General features: G+C 36.6%; 1 protein-coding gene across 2 annotated transcripts in view; it reads right to left on the bottom strand.

The window, feature by feature from the left end:
* PLCB1 (phospholipase C beta 1) overlaps positions 1-21408 on the bottom strand; it is a gene marked incomplete at both ends in the record, with an annotated part of 613641 nt that overhangs the window by 96055 nt on the left and 496178 nt on the right. For both annotated transcript variants that reach the window (XM_084247878.1, XM_084247879.1), the window contains 6 exons: positions 200-332; positions 12800-12909; positions 14183-14287; positions 15527-15626; positions 16974-17138; positions 18829-18983. In XM_084247878.1, the coding sequence (XP_084104004.1) occupies positions 200-332; positions 12800-12909; positions 14183-14287; positions 15527-15626; positions 16974-17138; positions 18829-18983 (768 nt within the window). The remainder of the gene's footprint in view (positions 1-199; positions 333-12799; positions 12910-14182; positions 14288-15526; positions 15627-16973; positions 17139-18828; positions 18984-21408) is intronic.

The following is a 21408-nucleotide window of genomic DNA, read 5'->3' as shown; positions in this document are numbered from 1 at the left end:
TATATGTCTCTGTTGGAATTCCTTCCCTGCTTTCTCCCCATTCCTACCCTTTCTACATCTCCCATTTCTGGAGTGTCTCTGAAGTCTATGCATCCTTGCTCACATGATGCTTTAGCTAACTAAATCATACCACCACCTTCAGTGGCACAAAGAATCTGGAGCCAGGGCCTTGCTGTCCAGCTCTTTACTTAGGGTTTACCTGGAGTGGGCTGGCTGTGGAGTGCCTGAGAGGGTGGTTTGGGGGTCAAGGATGTGGTGTGATTCACTCCATTTTCAGCTGGGGCTGTCCTGGCTTCGCTTGGAGCTTCTGATGGTGTTTCTCCAGGTTCAGCCTAAAATCACAAGCATCATTATCATTTTCCACATTTCTGACTTATCTTGAGAAATCACACTTAGCAACACTGAATTTGCACTCCTACTTTGGACCACATTGGAGTGTTTCATTTCCCTTCAGGACTGTTCCCCCTCTGCTCATTTAGGTTTTACCTGCCTCACACCTGTAAAAGTTCGAGTTTGTGGGAGATGTTGAGAAGACCTGGAAATGACAGATGTTTGTGAAATCACAATATCATAAAGGAAATGTATTTGTGTTGCACAGAGCGACTGAAATACAGGGACTGTCAGAAAGAGCACTGTGTCAAGGATAAATAAGACAAAGCTTCAACCTTTGAGAAACTGTCCAATGCATAAATTCAGAAATGTTTCTTTTTTTTTCAGAAATATTTCTTTTAAGCAGATAAATGTTGAGCAAATGTATGTGCAAACATTTTATAGTTACTAGTGAGGAGAGGGATATCACCAAGGTTTGGTGCTGGATTTTGAGCTAAGCTTTGGAGAAATTCTTAGAGTAGGGGGTCACACCTAGAGATGCCTCCTGGCAAGGTGGGGTGCATCTCCCAACCTTAGAGGGCACCAGTTATAGGGCATGTTAATAGGCAGTTCATGGAAATGGGCAAGTGGACTAGACTGAATGCAGAAGGGCAAAGTAGGCTGTGCTCAGAACTGGAGGGGGAGATCTTGAGGAGGAGGTGGCCAACACTCACTTTCAGTCTAGTGCTGCCCAGGCTCTAGAAAAGCTGGAAAATTGACTTTTGCATGAAATCTCCCATTTTCAAATCATGGACAAGCCACACAAAGCACATCTCCAGACTGCATCTGGCCTACAATGCACAGATTTGTTCTTTCTGCTTGGAGGAACAGGGCTTGCCTGGAATCCTGGAACTGTGTGAGGATGAGTTCTGCACCCACAACAAAGCTGAAATAAGAGGGTTGTGTTGGAAATTCAGGTTTCCTGGGGGCATCTGGCCTGTGACTTACCACTCCCCACCTTCTTACCCCAGTGATGGAACAGAGGCAGAGAAAAGAGAGCAGGTAAGGAGGATATTGAATACCAGGGTAAGGAACTTGGGGGTCCTCATGTAGCACGACATTTATCAGGGGTCTCTTTTTAATGTTTTATTTTAGTTAGACTCTATAATTGCAAATATATCAGTCTAATTGTTTAAAATATTTTGCTAAGGTCAGTATATACCCATTCAGTGGGCATTTCTCTCATGGAGATTAGTAAGAGAAGCAGCAGGAGGTGACTGTTAGGCACTTGTTTTATAGCTGCGTGGCTGGTAGGCTGCAGGACCACTTAATTATAAAACAGAGAAATCAGTTATTTTTACAGGTTTTTTTCTAACGACCTTATTAAAGGTCATGCAACTTGCTACAGGCTACACAGTTACACGCAGGACAGGTGCTTGGAGCATGTTAGAACCTAAAGTTGCCTATCTTTTTACTGCACTATTTCACTGTGTATTTTCTGACAATAATAACAATTAAAGAAATTGCAACAGTAATTTAATTTGCAGCTGAGATACAGAGCTGTATAAATGTAAACACAATTTATAAAGGGCTTATTGTTTCACTGATAAGGCATTCATGTATAAAAAGTTAAATGAGTTATTTAAAATTACAAGAGCTAAACAAACAACAAAGAATCTATATATGCAATACAAGAACTTTTTGATTATCATGATTGAAAGACTGATAATTCCCACTGTATGACTATGTGAGCTGAAATGCAAAAACCAAATTTCTTGTTCCACTGAAGAATCATTGGAAGTTAATACTTGCAACTTTATTTCTTCCTGGGCTTTTTACAAACATTATTTTTTATTTATGAGTTTGAACAAAAAAAGCAGTAATTTTTGCATAATAATGGAAATTGGGATAGAATTAGAACTAGACATTTAAGTTTACCCAATTTAACTGAGAGACACCAAGGAGTGAATCAAATTTCAAGGAAAGAAGGTTCAGAAGACAGTACTTTAGTTGCACTAGATTTTACTTAGCTGGGTGAGAAAAATATGCAGAACGAATCACATCAGAAGTAGGTCTCCTCCCTCTAGTGGTCAAATGGGAGTATTACATTTTTTCTTCAACACATGGCTATTAGACTATCTTTTAACTTGGCCATGCTTTATTTAAATTATATTTTTTTTATTGAGGTAATACTGGTTTACAACACTGTAAATGTTTTAGGAATATATGCCTACATACTCTACCATAGTCCATTGTGCTCCCCACCCCTTGTACCCACTCTCGACCTCTGGTAGCTTCAACTCTGCATTCAGATTGTAAGCATTTATTTTGGTTTAGTTTTGTCTGTTCCTTTGCTTACTTTCTTTATATTTCACATATGAGTGAAATCATTTTGCATTTGTCTTTCTCCTTCTGATTCATTTCACTTAGCATAATATCCTCCAGTTGTATCCATGTTGTCATACTGGCAAAATTTCATTTCTTTATAGCTGCAGTATTCCATGTACACCACATTTTCTTAATGTGCTCATCCATCGTTGGGCACTTAGGCTATTTCCATAATTCAGCTATTGTAAATAGTGCTACAGTCACATAGGCGTGTATATGTGTATCCTTTCAAATTAGTTTTTATTAAGCTATGGTTTTATTAAACAATATTTATACCCTTAAATTCTAAAATGAACAGATATACCTTGAATATAAAATACAAGTGGATAAGTAAAAAGATAATTAAAGGAGTTGAATAAATTAATTTGTTGACCCCTGTTTTTAAGTTTCTTGATTAATACTTACCAAGTTAAATGATTTTGATTTTAGTTGCAATTAATGCCCAGCAAGATCTAGTTTATTCTTGACACAGGATGGTGTGTCATCACATAAAGAAATAGTATCCACAGAGCATCTCTTTGTTGAAACATTGTGACAGCTGTAGTTTATATGTACATGTGTGAATTTTTACTCATATTGGTCTTTTCCTCCAGACAGTAAGTCCTTTGAGAGCACAGGGTTTTCTCATCTCATTTATATTTATATAAAGTGCCCAGCATGGTGACTAACACAGTGTATTAAAATAACATTCATAGAATGTTGAAAAGCTGGAAAATTGAATTTTGTGTGAAATTTTGCTTCCTGTTCACACATAATCAATACACACTATTACTTAAATGTTATAATGAAATAAGAAAAAAAATATTTGAATGAATGAATGACTCAATCAATTAATGTGTAAATGAATGAATAGGCTGCTCTTTTCTGTTATTTCTGGTTAGAGGATATGTGTTTAACTCATAATTTGTTTATTTAGAAAGCAAAACAGTTTATTTAGAGTTGCAAGGATTTTCAAAGATTTGAAATGACATAGCTGTGCTGTTTTATATGTGTGTTAGCATATGTAAACACCCTTACAAACTTTAACTTATTAGGATTATTTTGATATGTTCTCCAAAGAAACCAATGGGAAATCATAGCTTTCTCCCTTAAAGAGAGCATAGACAAACCACCCTTTACATTCATCTTGTGGGACTGTATCTTCCAAATTAATTAAGCCAAATCATTTTGCAGAGATTATGGCAATTAATCACAAATCACTCTGGACAGTTCCCAGAGAAGAGCATTTCTCCTGGAGTCTTTCCCAGGTTCCTGTGATTGCACTGACATTTTAGAGTGGATGGAATTATTGGCTTTCATCTCGGGAGAGCTACATTCTTGGGTGAGACAGATGTCGGCTCCAGAGAGATGGTTCTCAGTCTGGGGTCTCTGATCAGCAGCATCAGCATCACTATAAACTTGTTAGAAATATAAATCTTGGGTCTATCCCAGACCTAACTGAATCAGAGACTCTGGTGGTGGGGCCCAGCAATCTGTGCTTTCAGAAGCCGTCCAGGTGATTCTATGATGTGTGCACTAGGGGTCCAGAGCCTTGCTACTCAAAGTGTGGTCCATAGGCCAGCAGCAATTTCATCACCTGGAAGTTTGCTAGAAATGCAGAAATTTGTGCCCTGCCCCAGACCTACTATATCTGAATCTGCATTTTCACAAGATCCCCTAGAGATGTGTAGGCCTTAAAATTTGAGAAGTTCTGTTCTAAAGCACAGTAAAAAAAGTAGTTATTGGGTGTCATGCTTTTAAAATACCTATACTATTGGACATGGCATTGATTACAATATCCCAGTCTCTGAAATTATCTCTACTTCAGGCAGTTTAACCCAACATAGAATTCTTTGAAAATTTAAAAAAATTGTAGAGGATGTATATAAAGGTAGTTTAGTTGAATTGAGCATTGAATAGTTTCAATTCAGGTGAATATATATTCTTCTCTTGAGATCTCATTGAAAAAGATTCAAGTTCCTCCATGTACTTGCTACCGATACTAGGCAAATTACTACTATTATAAGCAACCATTCCCTCTTCTAAAAATTGGTAATGTATATTTGTCATCATTAGGGCCCATTTTTAACCAGAACAACCAATGAAAGTGCATTGTAAAACCCAGAGTCATTGAAATGAAAGGGACAGTCATTATCTAAAGCCCATCTCCAAGAAGGAAAACTTTCCCTTTCTGCTTTATCAGATGCATTAATGTTTGTGAGACTGTGAGAAACTTGTTTTTATATAAGCTGACATTTGCTAATTTATCATTCAGTGAGGGAGTTTTCACTTGAAGAGAATCCAAATGTCCCAGCACACCTCATTTTGATTTTAGTGTAAAGTTCTTGAACCATGGAGGACATATCAAACTTCTATCTTGGAAAAATTAAATAACACCAAAGGCCTATGACCTTATGGGAGTACCACCTTGGAACTTTTGCTGTTGAGTGTTTTACTGATTAAATTTACACCAGACCATAGGACCACTTTCTTTTCAATGAATCAAATTCCATGGCAAATGCCAGGTATATCACTAGGAAATATTCACAAAATGTTTTAGATAAATTTTAGCTCATTTATAAGAACACATGTGGCTGAAAACTTAAAAAGCAGGTCTCAGAATAAATGAAATTTTAGAAGAATCAAACAACTCTCCCTTTTCAATGTTAATATTATGTGAAGACAACTCAGACACCAGCACTTGTAAAATGCACACACATCATAGAGGAGCCTTAGAGAGTAGAAACTTTGGCCTTGAGGCTGAGTGAGATATGGAGCATTAGGTAAATCTGTTTTACATCACAGCTTTCCCCAAGGATGGAAATGAATGCCTGCCAGATGAATGCAGCCTTTGTAACTTAGAAGTTTTGAGTTAAAGGATATATATTTTGGCCATCAGCCAGCATGCAAACTAATCAAATAGAACTGACATACATAAACCTGAGGTATTGAAGAACAAGTTCCTATAATACTGAGTGATTTAAAGGAGAGGGGACAGACTTTTGACATTTGTTTCAACTAAAAATTTGATTTAAATGTTATTATTTAAAGATATTTAAAAGTAAAGGTCAGTCATCCAGTAAACCTGCTGTAGAGAATAGAAAGATGAACAGGGGTTGAGTCCTTAATAAATATTGCTGAAAATTACAGTCCTGCTATTGAAGTACTGTGATATGGTATTGCTATTCAAAATGTGCTCCATAGAACAGCAGTATCCAATCACCTGGGGCCTTTTAGATATAACCCATCCCAAACCCCTTGAGTCAGGATCATCAATTTATCAAGATGACCTGGTCTGTGTGGTCTGCACATTAAGTTTACAGAAGTGCTGACTGTAGAGCATGAGCTTGGGAGTCAGACTGGTTGGATTTCTATACCAACTCAGCTTCTTAGTAATTGGGTGGCACTGGGGGAGGAATACAAACTCTTTGTGTCTTAGTTTCTTCATCTGTTAAACGGGAATAACAATAGCAATTAAGACTCAGGGATGCTTTAAGATAAAAGTCTGTTAATACATTAAAGGGCTTTTAATGATGCATAACTGAAAATCCTATAATGTTATGATGAAAATGTAACTTCACTAAAATAAAACATTAAAAAATAATTTACCTTTATCCATTAAAAAGAGTGCATATGAAATGAAGCTCAACATCACTTGTTATCAGGGAAATGCAAAATCAAAACCACAATGAGATCACATCTCACACCTGTGGGAATGGCCATATTAATAAAAAAAGAAAAACAGAAACAAGTGATGGAAAGGATGAGGGAAAAAAGGAAACCTCTTAAACTGCTGGCTGGAATGTAGACTGGGCCATCACTATGGGAAGCTATGTGGAGGTTCCTCAAAATACTAAATGGATCTGCCATATAACCCAGATATTCCACTCCTAGGAATCTACCCAAAGAGCACAAAAACACTAATTTGAAAGGAAACCTGCAACCCTATGTTTATTGCAGCACTATTTACAATAGCTAAGATATGGAGCACTATTTACAATAGCTAAGATATTCATCCTAAACAGATGAATGGATCAAGAAGATGTGCTATATATACATAATGGGATACTACTCAGCAGCAGAAAAGACAAATTCATGCCATCTGCAGCAACATGGATGCGTTGGAAGGAATTATGCTAAGTGAAATAAACCAAAAGGAGAAAGGTAAGTGTCAGATGGTTTCACTTATATGTGGAACATAGAAAAACCAAACAAAGGGTTAAAGATAAATCTTGAAAGCTGACCACACATCAGAGGCATCCAGGAGAGGAGGGGGAAAGGGTAGATCGGGGAGGGGTGAAAACAGAGGTGGGGGGCCTCCCTGGTGGCGCAAAGGGTTAAGCACCGCACTATGAAGCAATTCACAGCCTCTGCAGCACAAGTTCGATCCCCGGCCGGCCAGGGAGCAACCCACATGGCACAGCAGACTTCTCCTGACTCGCCCGCTGCTCCCCTCAGCAGTGTATTTCAGTCAATCCGCCTGTTATGTTCCCCACTCTGTCTCTGGCGAATCCTCTCACCCCCCCCCCCACACCTCTGACCTATACTCCAACTCTTGTATGCATAAATAAATAAATCTTAAAAAAAAAAAAAGAAAACAGAGGTGGGAGGAAGAACACAAGGGAATTTGGTGATGGACTATGTGTGCTTTGATGGTTGGAGAACTGCTTTGATGTGGAGAACTCCCACACCTGAGGAGAGAAATCATATATTGTCCAAAAATTAACAATGATGTAAGAAAAAATTACATTTAAAATTAAAAAAAAAAAATGGGCCTCCCTGGTGGCACAGGTGGTTGAGTGCAGCACTGTGAAGCTGTCTGCAGCCTCTCCAGTGCAGGTTTGATTCCCGCTGGCCGTGGAGATTCCCGCATGGCGCGGCAGACCTCTCCTGTCTCACCCGCTGCTCCCCTCAGCAGTGTATTTCATCAGCCTGCCTGTTCTGTTCTCCACTCTGTCTCGGGCGAATCCTCTCATTCTCCCGCACATCTGGCCTGTATCCGGGTTCTTGTATAAAATAAATAATTCTTTAAAAAAAACTAAAAAAAAAAAAAAAAAGAGTAAAAACATAAAAAAGGACTTGGGAGAGAAGACGGAATACAGGAGACTTGTAGGAAGCACTTGGAGCAGAGAAACATGTGAAGAAGCTACACATATAGCTTGATTCTCAGCCTTGAACTTGCACTGCGGACTTGGGCAACATGGAAGGAGACAAAGAGATATAGGTGAGAGACCTTGGGGAGGCTGACAAAGGCAGCCTTTATTTTGACTTGTTCTTTGATTTTGCTCCTTTCCTTCCAGACTTGCCTAGTCCCTTCTGCCCCTTTCCTGTGGGTCTGCACCAGAAGGTGACTTAGACTTGTGGCAGGCTTTTAGGCCTTCATGGCCCTGCTTTGGGTCAACCCTGTTTGGCTGGGCATTTACCCACAAGGGGATAGGTAACTGGATTTTTTAAAACACTATTATCCTTTCTTCTCTTCCTATTGCATACTAATTCTATTAAAACTCTTTTTTATTGGAAAAAAATCAGTGAAATCTATTTAAGAGAAATATTAATATATGTTAATTTTACTTTCAAAGTTACCAAAAGGCCTAGCAAAATAATGTAAATAAACAACATTGCATTCACTTTTTCCTCTACTCCTTACAGGGCTACAAAAAATCATGTTCAAATACTACATTTGAACATTAATGTTATCACATAATAGTTTATAATCAGTTTACTGGAAATATACTTTTTTCTTTTTTTTTTTTTAAAGATTTATTTATTTATTGATTGATTGATTTATACATACAAGCACTGGGCACAGTCACAAGTGCGGGAGGGTGAGAGAATTCACCAGAGCCAGAGCGGGGAGCAGAGCAGGCAGAAGGACTGAAGCACACTGCTGAGGGGAGCAGCGGGCGGCAGGAGAAGTCTGCGCCATGTGGGACCCTCCTCTGGTGGCCGGGGAGCAGCTGGGGATTGAACCGGCGCTGCAGAGGCTGCGGGCAGCCTCACAACCCAGCGCTCAACCGTTGCGCCACCGGGGAGGCCCCTTTTTTTCTTTTTAAATGTGTATTTTAAAGCTAGAAAATAGAAAGTGTGACTGATATCTCATTAGGCATCCTACAACCACATTACAGGATGAAGGTTCTGAAAATTTTTTTAATATTGAGAATTTTGTAAGGAAAGAAACATACATCAAAAACATGCTAAAAGCGCCTGTGCTAAAAATGTTAATGGGATTTGCAAGATTACTGAGGTATTTTCTGTTTCTTTTGTTTGCTCTTAACATTTTTCTGTATGACATTTTATTTGGAGAAATAGCAATGAGTATTATAAATCCTTTGATATAATTCCAGTTAGGCAACTTTCTACAACCTTTTTTTTTTAAAGATTTATTTATTTATACAAGAACTGGGGTACAGGCTAGAGGCGCGGGAGGGTGAGAGAATCCACCAGAGACAGAGCAAGGAGCAGAACAGGCAGAAGACCGAAATACACTGCTGAGGGGAGCAGCAGGCAAGACAGGAGAGCTATGGGGAGCAGTGGGTGAGACAGGAGAGGTCTGTCTGCCATGCCCTGTAGGAATCTCCCCAGGCTGGGCAGTAATCGAACTGGTGTCCCGGAGGCTGTGGACAGCTTCACAGTGCTGCACTCAACCCGCTGTGCCACTGGGAAGGCCCCTCTACAACCTTATTAACTCACCCTTCTGAGTCATAGCTTTAAAAGAGAAAAAATAACTTGAACCTCTATTATCCCTTAACTGTATTTGTGTTGGAAGTTAAGGAAATATATCTTTTCACAAGATCTGAAATAAATGTCTATTGTTCAAAGTATCCAGGAATTTTCAACTTCCTACTTATTTGGTTTGCAAATAATTCTATGAAGATAACTTATTAAAGTATTACAAATTTGGGGATATTTTATAACAAAGTCTTTACTTTTCAAATATAAATGACCTTTAAAACTACCAAGTTAAAAGGATTATACTAAAAAAGTCTTTGCTGCTAAAATAGTGTCTCCAGTGCCTACCATGTCCTAGATAGAATTTTCTTCTGAGAAAACCACAGCTGCTTATTTTCAGTGGCCTCGTTCAAACAAACTTACATTATTACAAGACAAGATAAAGGGCACCATGGTGTTCAGAGTGTGAGATGACTTTTCACAGTTTTACATAGTAAGGGCAAATGATCTATTTCTTGAGTTTCAAAAATGAGGTCAGTTAAAGGTTTAGCGATTCCTCTGTTACACCATATATAATCTACGTGATTCAATGCCTCTAAAATTATTTCTAAAGCTGACAATGTCCAAATATTCTCTAAATTTTAGCAACATTATAGGATTTAATGAAAATCCTTTCTGATCATCATTTTTAGGAAAGAAGCAGAAATAAAGGTGACTAGAACTTCTATATTTCTATACCATTAGTGTTACATTCTTCCTAAATAACTTTTTGATACTGATGTGCAAAGAGAAGGCTTTGAAAAAATACCAGTGTGCAAAAGGATCCTGCAATCTCAAAGATTCTATGTCTCCCACAGAGGGACAGTTTTTGTAATCATTAGAGAAATGAGCTCTCTCAGGCACTCTCAGCACAATGGTCAATTAGGAAACTTTTTACCTCAACTGCTGAACTACATAAGCTAAACTGGTGGTGTCTTAAAATGTTCTCTTCAAGTGAATGCTTACTCCTTGAAGAACTGACTAGCAAACAGGTAGAAGTTGATGATATAAAAGTATTGTTTGTAGATAGTAATGCTACATGTAATTTTACTTGAAAATACTTCCCATGAACTTCTGTTTCTTAGAAAACAAAATACATCCAGTTGATTACAGATTCATTTTTTTCTAACTAGTGAAACAAGCTGTGAATAGTTTATATCTCTATAAATTATAATTCACCTAGAATTGTAGTTTGAAAAATGTTAGTAAGCTAAACTGGGAGGAAAAGAATTTCAGTTTCTGACGAATTCCTAGGAAAAACTTTTAATTTCATACGGTGTCTACATGAGCAAATGAGAAATTCACTGAATTTTCTAGTCTTATGTAATCTTTCAAAGGCCACAGGAAAGTAGAAAAGCATTATTATTGCTGAAGAAACATTAGAATTAAAGACATCACTGTTGTCAAATATTTTAAATTGTAACTCCCAAACAAAATTCAGCAGAAGCACTCTTAAATTCAATTATAAACAGCAGTTATTCAGTGCTGCTGGGTTTCTACAAGAAGAACTGGATTTGAGGATTGTTGAGTTTGTAAATTGTAGAGAGCTTGTTCTCAGGAGAAAGCTATAAAGAAGTAGTGAGGTGAGCAGAGGGTAAGAACAGGAAAGGAGGGCAGGGGAAATGTGGTCTCAGCAGGAATCTAGCCTTGGTCTGATTCCTTGGGGAACCCAGGAGCAGGAATTGTAATACAGCAGTTGCCTGCCCAGAAGCAAGGGCACTGGGCTGTTGTGAATCTTTCTGGAACTTCCACTCATGGGCGTGGGACACCCCCTTCCTGGAATAACCTGCTGGCATCTCCAGGGAAGGTGTCTCCTATTAGCCCCATCCACTCATCTGGTGAAGACTGAGGCTATGAGCCCCTCATTGTCCATCCCCACAAATCCCTGAAAAGTGACCTGGGAAGGGCACCAGCAGCAACTGCCTGGAGCATGATAGACACCTTCTGTGGACCCTGTATAAGCAGTGACTGCTAGACTAATCCTCATTAAATTCAAGCAAGGGGCCTATTGTTTCTTTTTCCTTTTCTAAGCATAGAGGTTAGAGGCAGAAACAACTTTTGAAGTATATTCATATCTCTATTAGACATAAATTTTTGGCAGTAAAATTTCCTCTATAACCCCTTTTACTAACAGCATTATTTATGAAACTTTCCAGTCTAACTTTAAATTTCATCAAGGAGGATTGTTTATCTATTGGTCCTTATGGGATATAATGCCTGCAGTAGAAACAGGAGCCTAGGAAATGTTACTTTTATATTTTTCTTCCCTTTCCTTTCATTTTTTCTCATTAACATACAGTGGTCATTATCTCAACATTTAATTAACAGAACATTTTAAAAATTTCTAAATTCTGTATAAACAAAGAAATAATCCGTAGATATACTCATAAAGTGTTTCCATGATATTTGCTGAAGATCTTTTTAAAATAGTGAAGCACCTTAATATCCAACATGGGGGAGTGGAAAAATGAAATTATGGTTGAATTCTATGACAGAAGAAAATGAAGTCATTAAAAGTTATGCTGTAGAAGAATATCTAAGGGTATGGGGAATATTTGCATTAAGTAAAATATAGTTGAGAATAAGGATTGTGACTATTACCCTTTTTATGCAAAACAATAATTATGCTAATATAGAAACTCAGACACACCATTTTAACAGTGCTAGCTATGAGTGGCTTAGGTGTTTGAATTACAGTGATATCTTTGGGGTTTTCTTTTCTCTTCTCATTTTTAGTCTTTAAATTTCCTGTAATAAACCTAGATTTCTTTTGGGAAGGAAAAGTTCATTTAACAACAATGTCAACTTTAACAGACTTGTTATTAATTATAGTTATCCTAACAATTTTCAATTTTTTTTCCTGTACTGATAGCCCTCCATTTTTCTTAATCTCTTCCCTGAATTTTTCTTCTGAATAACCATATAAAATGTGAAAATGACTACTTTATAAAATCACTATTTAAAATTTTTATGTCATATCCAATAACCATTGTTTATACTTTACTTTTTCAAAAAACCAAATGACTGATGGTTTACAGATAGGCTTCATATTTTAAAAAAAATCATTTCTAGTTATCCTCAACCCTTTTATAAATATTCTTTGTATTACGACATCTAATTTAGAATAATAGATCAATTATCTTTTGTAATATATAGTAGTTATATAAATATAAAATGTAATAAGAATAGCAAACACCTTATGGCCCATACTACACACCAGAATTTATGTATTACAAGAATCCAATTTATCATTTAGGTGTTTTGTGACTAGATGCTAAATCCTATGAAACTGCTATACCTATGTGTTATTTTCTTCCCCTGAGGTGTGATTTTACATAGGCAAACCCAGAAATTATACTTACGGGGTATAGAAATTATTCTTAATGTCATATTTAGGATTAGAACAGTCTCTTACCTCTTTCTTTACTTCTTCTTCATCTTCCAGTGTCAAAGCAGCCAGTTGCTTAGCTCTTTGCTCCATCAGATTGACATATCGGATTGGATTTGACAAAGCTTCAATCACATCTAAACAAAGAAGACACATTTTAGATGAAAGGATCTGGAGAAATTGATTATCATCCATTCATCCTTTCATTCATCCAACCAACCAATCATTCATCTACCCATCTATCTATGTATTTATTCATTATCTACTCATCCATCATAGCCAATTCATCATTCATTTTTCATTTTTCCATCTGCTATATAACTATCCACTCATCAATCCAAAATTTGGAAATGGACAAGAGTCAGGACTCTGCTGAAATCTCAGAAAGAAAGAACTCAAAGTAGGTTTTTTCTCAGAGCCAAACTGGACAGGTTCTAACTCAGAATGCCACATACTCCACATTTGTTAGTTTGTTTTTGGGAGTTCCATTCATTCCAGCATTGGCCCATGCCCTTGTCCTATCTGACCCAAATGGATATTTCACATAAAAACAGTTTTGGAACAATCCAAAGATTTGGCAATATGGATCTCATTGGCACATGACATCATTTGCTGGAGTGGGTTATGGTTGGTATCTTTGGATGGGATATGTGTTCCAAGTTTGCCATAGATTCCATTATTCCCCAGTATCCCTAATATCTTACAGCAGACCACTTAGTATCATAAGCATTTAAATTTGATTCCTGAGTGACACTGTCATAAGTTAATTCCTGTAAACTTAGGATTCCACCCATAAAAGGATCAGGTTTTAATATTGACTGAAAACAAGTTCATTGTACAGATAGCCAGCTGAAGTACCAGGTTGCATGGATTAGCTGGTGTGTCCATAAAATTATTACTATCAGTAAATAAGCATGCTCAAAACTTTATTGGGCCTAGGGCCTCCCTGGTGGTGCAGCAGTTGAGCACTGGGTTGTGAAGCTGCCCGCAGCCTCTGCGGTGCCGGTTCCATCCCAGGCTGCTCCCCAGCCACTGGAGGAGGGTCCCGCGGTCCCGCATGGCATGCAGACATCTCCTGCTGCCCACTGCTCCCCTCAGCAGTGTACTTCGGTCCTTCTGCCTGCTCTGCTCCCCGCTCTGGCTCTGGTGAATTCTCTCACCCTCCTGCGCTTTTGACTGTACCCAGTGCTCGTATAAATAAATAAATAAATATTTAAAAAAAAAACTTTATTGGGCCTTAAAATATATTCACAAAGGCTTGAACAATTTATCTCTAAAAATACATAGAAAAAGGATAGTGATTCTGAGATCAAAATTGTCTTCCTTCGTTTGGCTCAGTTTTCCTTCCATGAAGCCACAAAAACATGGGTAACCCTGGATGGAAATAGTCTTTTGAGTTAGATTGTTTACCTGCATAGGTGTCTGGAACATAGTCTTTCACCTCTATGTAGACAAAGACAGCTGGTAGCATCAGCGGCTGGTTCCTTTCATTCCTCAGAGAGACGTAGTGATAGCCTGGAGGGTGACAATAATACTGTATCACTTATTTGTTCAAAACACAGGAACATCTATATGATGGAAGTGTTTGTATTGTGTGACTTTGGGTCACAAACAAGTCACTTCTTTCTCATTTTAATCACATGGTTTTGCGTGATAAGTTATTTTTCTCACCAAATAGGAAAATAGCAGTTGATTCTGATTTTCTTCCTTTCCAACCAAGGTTTTCCACAAAAAGTGAATTCAAACTGCTTGCAATAGATGGAACTATTGATCCAAGTTTATTCCCCCTGTATATGATTTCTAGACTTGGAGCTTAGCTAAATGCTCTGCTTTGGACAATGGGATGTTTGTGATGTAGTGCAAACAAGCTTAAAATGCACTTGCAGAGCTCAGCTTGCCCTTATCTGTTATAGAGGGCGAAGGTGAGAAGTCCAAAGTGTGGGCCCCACAGCCCCTTCATCCTGAGCCAGTGAATGTGCACACAGCCTGAGGCCAGGCTACATGGCTGAGCCCAGCAGAACCCAACCAACCCACAGCCCTGTGAGCATGCAGAATAACACTTGTTTTTGGAGGGATAGGATGTCCTGAACAAACTCCACAAATAGGCTTTATGGACTCCACTGCCCCCCAAGACCAGAGAGATCCAAAACACCAAGGACTACAAATCCCATAATGTCCTTACCATTGAAGGGAGGATTGCTGGGAACTGAGGGTGAAGTTAAGCAGCCAGATATGGTATATAACCAGACATGTGGCCTTAGGGTGTCTTTGTTTTTTTGCCTACTTTTCAGCATGCTATTGGGGTCCCAGCTCAGCAGAACTGGTAGGATGCATTTACCAATTTCTTTCTCCTTCTCTCTGTCTTTCCTTTCTTCATTTCCCCCTTTTTGTAAATAAATCCTTTATTAATCTTTTTGTGTGTGCCTGCAGTTGGCTCTCATTATAAGTCTCTTTTATGCATGCAAGTGAGGACCCACACTCAGGCCCACCCATTTCACATTGGGGTTGCCCTGTAACATTGTAAGTGAGCCACTGAGTTTTCAGATAGTCTGCTATACACAGTTACCTTGGCAAGAGTTGAGTAATGCCACAAAAAGCATGAAACTGCCAGATTTGGATAGAAGTATAACCATTGTTACATAACACATTTCAAAGCAGTATATAGTTTGCTAAATAATTCATTAATAATCACATAGGGCAGTGACAGCTTTCTTTACAACTCTGATAAAAATATTTCTCAAACACTATTTATACCTGGCCGAATTGCTTGTACTGGCAGGATCCGATGACCGATAAATTTCCCTCCTTCTTCATAAACTGCTATCCTCAAACAAGCCAGAGAAGGAAGAACCACCTATGGGAACATTAAGGATATATGGATGGTCATGAGGATAAGTAACTCCAAGAAAAAACTGGGAATGTATGCTCAAATAGACTCTACTCCTCCAAATCCTTGCAGAAGTTTCTATTTAGATAATTGATAAAATGGTAAGTTGTTGCTCTATCTGTATCTATAATTTAGACATTCAAAAGGACAGGAATTACCAGAGATCTACTTTTATGGTTTGTCACCTTGTTCTAATGGGGAAATTGTTCAACACACAGACAATTTACTATTGTCATGAACATTTTCAATGTAGAAATGACAAAAGTTTGTGTTTGAATATGCTACTTTTTATCACAAGCTGAGCATTTATACACATATGTGCAAAAAATAGCTTTTAGGATTGCTTGCTAATATGATTGTTTTTTTGTAAATTTAGGAATTTTTATTTTTTTTTTGTAAATTTAGGAATTGGTAAATTCCTAAATGAGCAACAAGTAATTTTTTTCTCTCATAAATAAAACATGCAGAGCACAGAGTTAAGTCAAGAACATGAGATAAACTGTATCCTTAAAAACTAACAATAGCAAATTAGCATTTATTTACTATTTTCAATGTGTCAGGCATTTTCTAGATGCTTTCAATGTGTTAGGGAATACTTGTAATAGGTATATGAAATTGACACTATTATTAAGTCCAATTAAAGTATGAAAAGGCTGGAGTATGGATGCAGCTAATATGGACATTCTATTTGCAGAAACCTGGTCCTGAATAAATTTTGGCCAGATAAAGGAAAGGGTGTGGTAAGAAACTCTACTTTGCATTCTAAGGGTCTTAGTTTCTTTCTTTGTGTTGTAAGTACCAGAAAGTTTTGTTTCACTGTGGAGGTAGAGAGAAGGTAGATTTACATCCCAGTGGAATGTAAAAGTCTTTAATTATACTAGACAGAATACAGACAACAGAGAATGACCAGTTGCCTTTAGCTATTCTTATACTCTTAAAATGATGTGTGGACTTCTTTCAATGACTAGATTATTCCCTACTTTCTACTCCACTTCATTTGAGTTACAATGAAAAGGTGTAATTTATCATGCATATTATTAAAGGAGATGATTTAAATATATATGTTATTCTGGTTTTCCAAATGAGATAGCCAAAATCAATTGATTTACAATACAGCTCTGAAAATCCAAATAAGTGATCTAGAGAGAGATCTGCAATAGTTTTCAAGATAGCTTTGAAAATACCATTTATTGTTTCACGAATGTGTATATTCCCAAGTTAAGCAACAAACAATTCTTTGTTTTATTTTTTTATCCACAGTGTAAAACACCTGAAACATGCAGTTATATCTTATGTCCAGGGCAGGAGACCAACCTTTTTGAATACAATGGGTTCTTCTTCCCAGACAGGATTTACAGCATTTCCCTGTGATGTCTTGGTCTTAAATGCCTTTCTCCTTGTGTCCACTGGCAAACCAAACATATCCACTTCCACGTAAGTCCCAACTTTCTTATCAGAAAGAAACTGACCTGAAATAATCTAGAAAATAATCAAAAAGGGAACTTGATAAGTAAGTAATAATGATATATGAGAATTCTTTGAAGTACAGTTATAGTAAACATTGAATTACAATCAACATGAAATATAAGAATACAAATGTGATTTCTCTTTTGGCCAAAGAATTGGTAAAGGAAAATTGAAAATGCTGAGGTTAAAGGGAGCTAATTAACAAGACAAAGTCTTCAGGGGAAAATAAATGAACAAATACCAAGAGTTTGATGAGATAATGCCCTTTTAACTTATGATACATCTATTAAATGTTAAAGACTGATCTTTTGAACCCATTGAGTATAAAGGTTTTTCTAGTAGTTAAAATGTTAACGAGAAAAAGTCTCATTTTAGCATTATTAAAGACGAAACAAAAAGGTCATTAAAGAGAACAAATTGAAAACAATATGGTAGAAACTCTAGCATTTAAAAATTTCTTCGTGTTCAGAAGATTCAAGTAGGTTGAAACACTATGCTATTCCAGTTCTCAGAGTTGGTAGAGTTTAAATAAAAAGGCACAATGATGATATAAACAAACAAAAAGACAAATACCAAACCATCAAGCCCAGGTTATCATTACCCATAACTTCATCTGGTTAATTGTCTACTCAGTTGTCTATGTCCCTTGTCTAGCTATAAAACTAATAGCTTTGTAGAGAGATTTTAAAATGACATATTGATAAAATGTTTCCAATGTATACCCCTTTTTCTAATGCAATTTTTAAAATCTAAGAGATCCTTGGGTGTCATAAAAGTTAACAGAGGCAAACAAGAAGATGACCAGCAAGAAAAGCAGTAGAAAGAAAGGTTGAAAAAAGCTAATCTGGTGAATTTGGGTTGTCTAGTTGACAAAGCTGCCTTTTGGCCAACAGTTTTCTCATCTCAAGTCCATGAAAGGGACAGAAACACCAAGATTATGGCTGGCTCAGAAATTGGACATAAGGACAGCATGAGAATGGTCAGCAGAAGCCAAAACCATCTAGCTACCTGCTGACATGGCCAGAGATTCTGAACAAGTTAGTGTAAAAGCTGTGAAGATGAGACACCACTCTTTTCTCGTGAATATTCTCTTTAGCCTGAGTGCTTAAGACCTGTAAGCAACAATCTATTTAATTTGAGGTTCTACAGACATTTTATATGAAACTCTTTATATGAAACAGACATTTTATTTGAAACTTCCAAGTTACGTGAGTCACACTGGTAATTCAGACCCACCAAAGATTTTGTGTGTTTAAGATAGTTTGATGGAGCCTCCCTGGTTGTGCAGTTGGTTAAGATGCAATGCAACCTATGAAGTAATACAAAGCCACTGCAGCACAAGTTCGATCCCCAGCCAGGGAGTTACCCACATGGCACAGCAGACCTCTCCTATCTCACCTGCTGTTCCCTCAGCAGTGGGATATTTACACCAATAGAAAGGATTGGCCATGGAGAATCTCACCAACTTGTATTGACTTAGGATCTTATTATTCTCCTTTTAAAAGTAAAGCTTAGTTCTCTGATCTCACCCATGTAGCTTCTGAAAACTTTTAATGTGAATTCTGTTCTTAAGGAAAAAGGTACATGAAAAAAGTAGAGACTTTGGAATAAGTACATTTTAAACAAAGAAATTACTTCTTTAGACAAAATTGATGCTTAAGGATTATTCAGGGAATAATTTTGCAATAGGAGGTATACATACCTTAACAGATAAAGTGTTGGCTACAATCCCATCTACGATGCCTTCGGTAAATGGATCAAAATGCTTGTCAGGTCTCCTCATGAACTCTGGCTTTAATCTGTAGCCACTCTTCCCATTGTATTCATACATCCCCATATTTATTTGCATAGCCAGGTCTGAATATAAAAAACACAAGCCTAATTGTGAATTTTTATATTTGGAGCAAGAAAGTAAACTGCATCACAGTCCATTTTTACGACTATTCCCCTTTTAAAAAGAAATACTTATTCACATAAAAAATTACAAAACACAAATAAGATAAAAAAAATTGAACTGTGATAACCCAAATCCAGAGATAAACTGCTACAAGCAGGTAGGATGAACTCTGTTTTCTACTTCAAATATATATTGAATATTTAGCCTATCCATTCCATTAAATATTTGTCTGCTTTAATTTTAACAGCTGTATATGATTCCTTTGAAAAGATATGTCTGAATAAATATATTATGCCAGTTCCTTTGGCATATTTAAAAGTCTTCTAATTTTTCATTATTACATATCACATTTTGATGAGCATCATCGTGATGCAATCCTTGAAGCTATCATTAACAATCTTAGAAATAAAATTTCTGGGTCAAAAGATACATACATTGGAAAAGTTTTTTTTACATCTTGCTAAAATGTCCTTCAGAAATCTTAAATTATACTCCCCTAATCCATATTTTTGAGGACGGACTTCACCAAATCTCTGCTGTGGATACTATAACTTTTCTTTTTTAGTTTATAGGAGCAAATACATACTTTTTACAGTGTCTACTTCTTTGCTTACTTAACACCACATTTAATAATACACTGATTTTTATCTAATGGACAAATGTTACTGGTCAAGGTTTTCCTAAGACTTAGTTTATAGGAAATGAATGTCCATACTCACTGTAACTGGCAGGGTTAAAACATTTATTTAAAGTAATAAGGAATCTGGGCTGTTGTCACATGTTCCAGATGATCATCTTTCATTCATTCATGTGGATAATAAAGAGGTGATGATTAAAAGTATTTCAAATTTTCATGTAACTAATCTTTTTAGGCCAGGAGAAATAAGTGAAAATATATCTCTAGTTTTATTAAACTGATATGACTATGATGTGAAAATTGGACAAAATGCCAACAAAAGCAAGCAATAAGTTTAAAATACTTGTGTCCCATTGTGTCAGGATGAAGAGAAAGATGTGAACTCTAATGATATTTATCTGATATTATTCTAGAACTATCACTTTAAAGCACTAAGACATGGGGGAAATGGAATACGAATAAATTACTGTGGTTGTACAGCTGAAAACGCAATAGAATCTACTGGCAAAATAAGTTATTATAAGAACTTAGGAAGATGATCATTTATAAAATACACTTACTTACAAAATAAATATATAAATATAAATATCCAGATATAGTCTGATAAAACATAATTTTAAAAAAGGATTTCATCTAAAGAGTCTCTAACAATGATGAATCATTTTGTTGAGGGACAACATAAAAACTATTAAAGTAAAAAAGGAATGACATTATTTTTGTGATAAAAGTAAAAACTGAAAGGTGTTAGCTTTACCTAGATGAATTTATAAATTTAACATGACTTTAATCAAAATCTCATTTTTTTTTCCCCAGAGAGGGGGGGAAAAAAACACAGTAACAAACCAAATTTTTGAGACATGTTTCTCATTGCAATGGCAAGAAAAGAAGTGAAAATAGCAATAAAGGAGAATTTACATTTCTAGGTATTAGACAATATTATTAAACATTATGATAAAAAGAGTAAGTTATTAGTTCTAGGAAGGCAGACAAATTTAAAAATGGAAAAGTATATAAATTGAAAATATAGACCTAAATTAACTAAAAAAAAAGTTTCACCAATTAAGTTATAATTCCAGTGCTATGTAAAAAAGGATTGATCTCTTACTGGGATTATATATCAAATTTAAATTTGGATGTATGAAAAGATTAAATTATTAAAAAAAAAGAAACCATGACAGAAAGGGCAGTATAGATCTGACTGTACGGTAGAGAAATTGAAGTCACGAAAGTAAACCAAAAGTTTATAAAATGTTAAACAAATTGCCCATAAAACAATTTTTTCTCTATTTCACAATATAAGACAACATGCTCTTTATATAAAAAGCACCATTATAAATGAAGGGAGAAATCCAGAAAGATGGCAGCAGAGTGAAGACAGTAGCTTCACCTTCTTCATAGACCCATAACTAAATTATAGCAGAATAAAGTTAAACCTTGAAAGAAAAACAGAGAAATAATGGATACAATAGGAACAATGGTCTGGTAGAAAGGGGAAGGAAAAATTTAACTGAACCATGTTTGTAGTGATGATACTTGAGCGTACATGGGAGGGAAGGGTGTCTGCAGTACAGAGCCCTTCTAGAGCTTCGACTCAGGGACTTTGGAGATAAGGGGGTACACAGAGTTGGAGTACAGGACAAAGGGTGCACTGTTGGTGAACTATAGGATGAAGGGTGCAGAGTAATGGTTATGGCTTGAGCCTGAAGCTTCCAATATAGAACAGCTGGAGGGGATAGCCAGGTGTGATT

The sequence above is a fragment of the Talpa europaea genome (genome assembly GCF_964194135.1).
Source record: "Talpa europaea genome assembly, chromosome: 11".
In the NCBI taxonomy this organism is placed as follows: domain Eukaryota; kingdom Metazoa; phylum Chordata; class Mammalia; order Eulipotyphla; family Talpidae; genus Talpa; species Talpa europaea.
The sequence above is the reverse complement of the archived record's forward strand: the minus strand, read 5'-3'. Positions and strand labels throughout refer to the sequence as shown.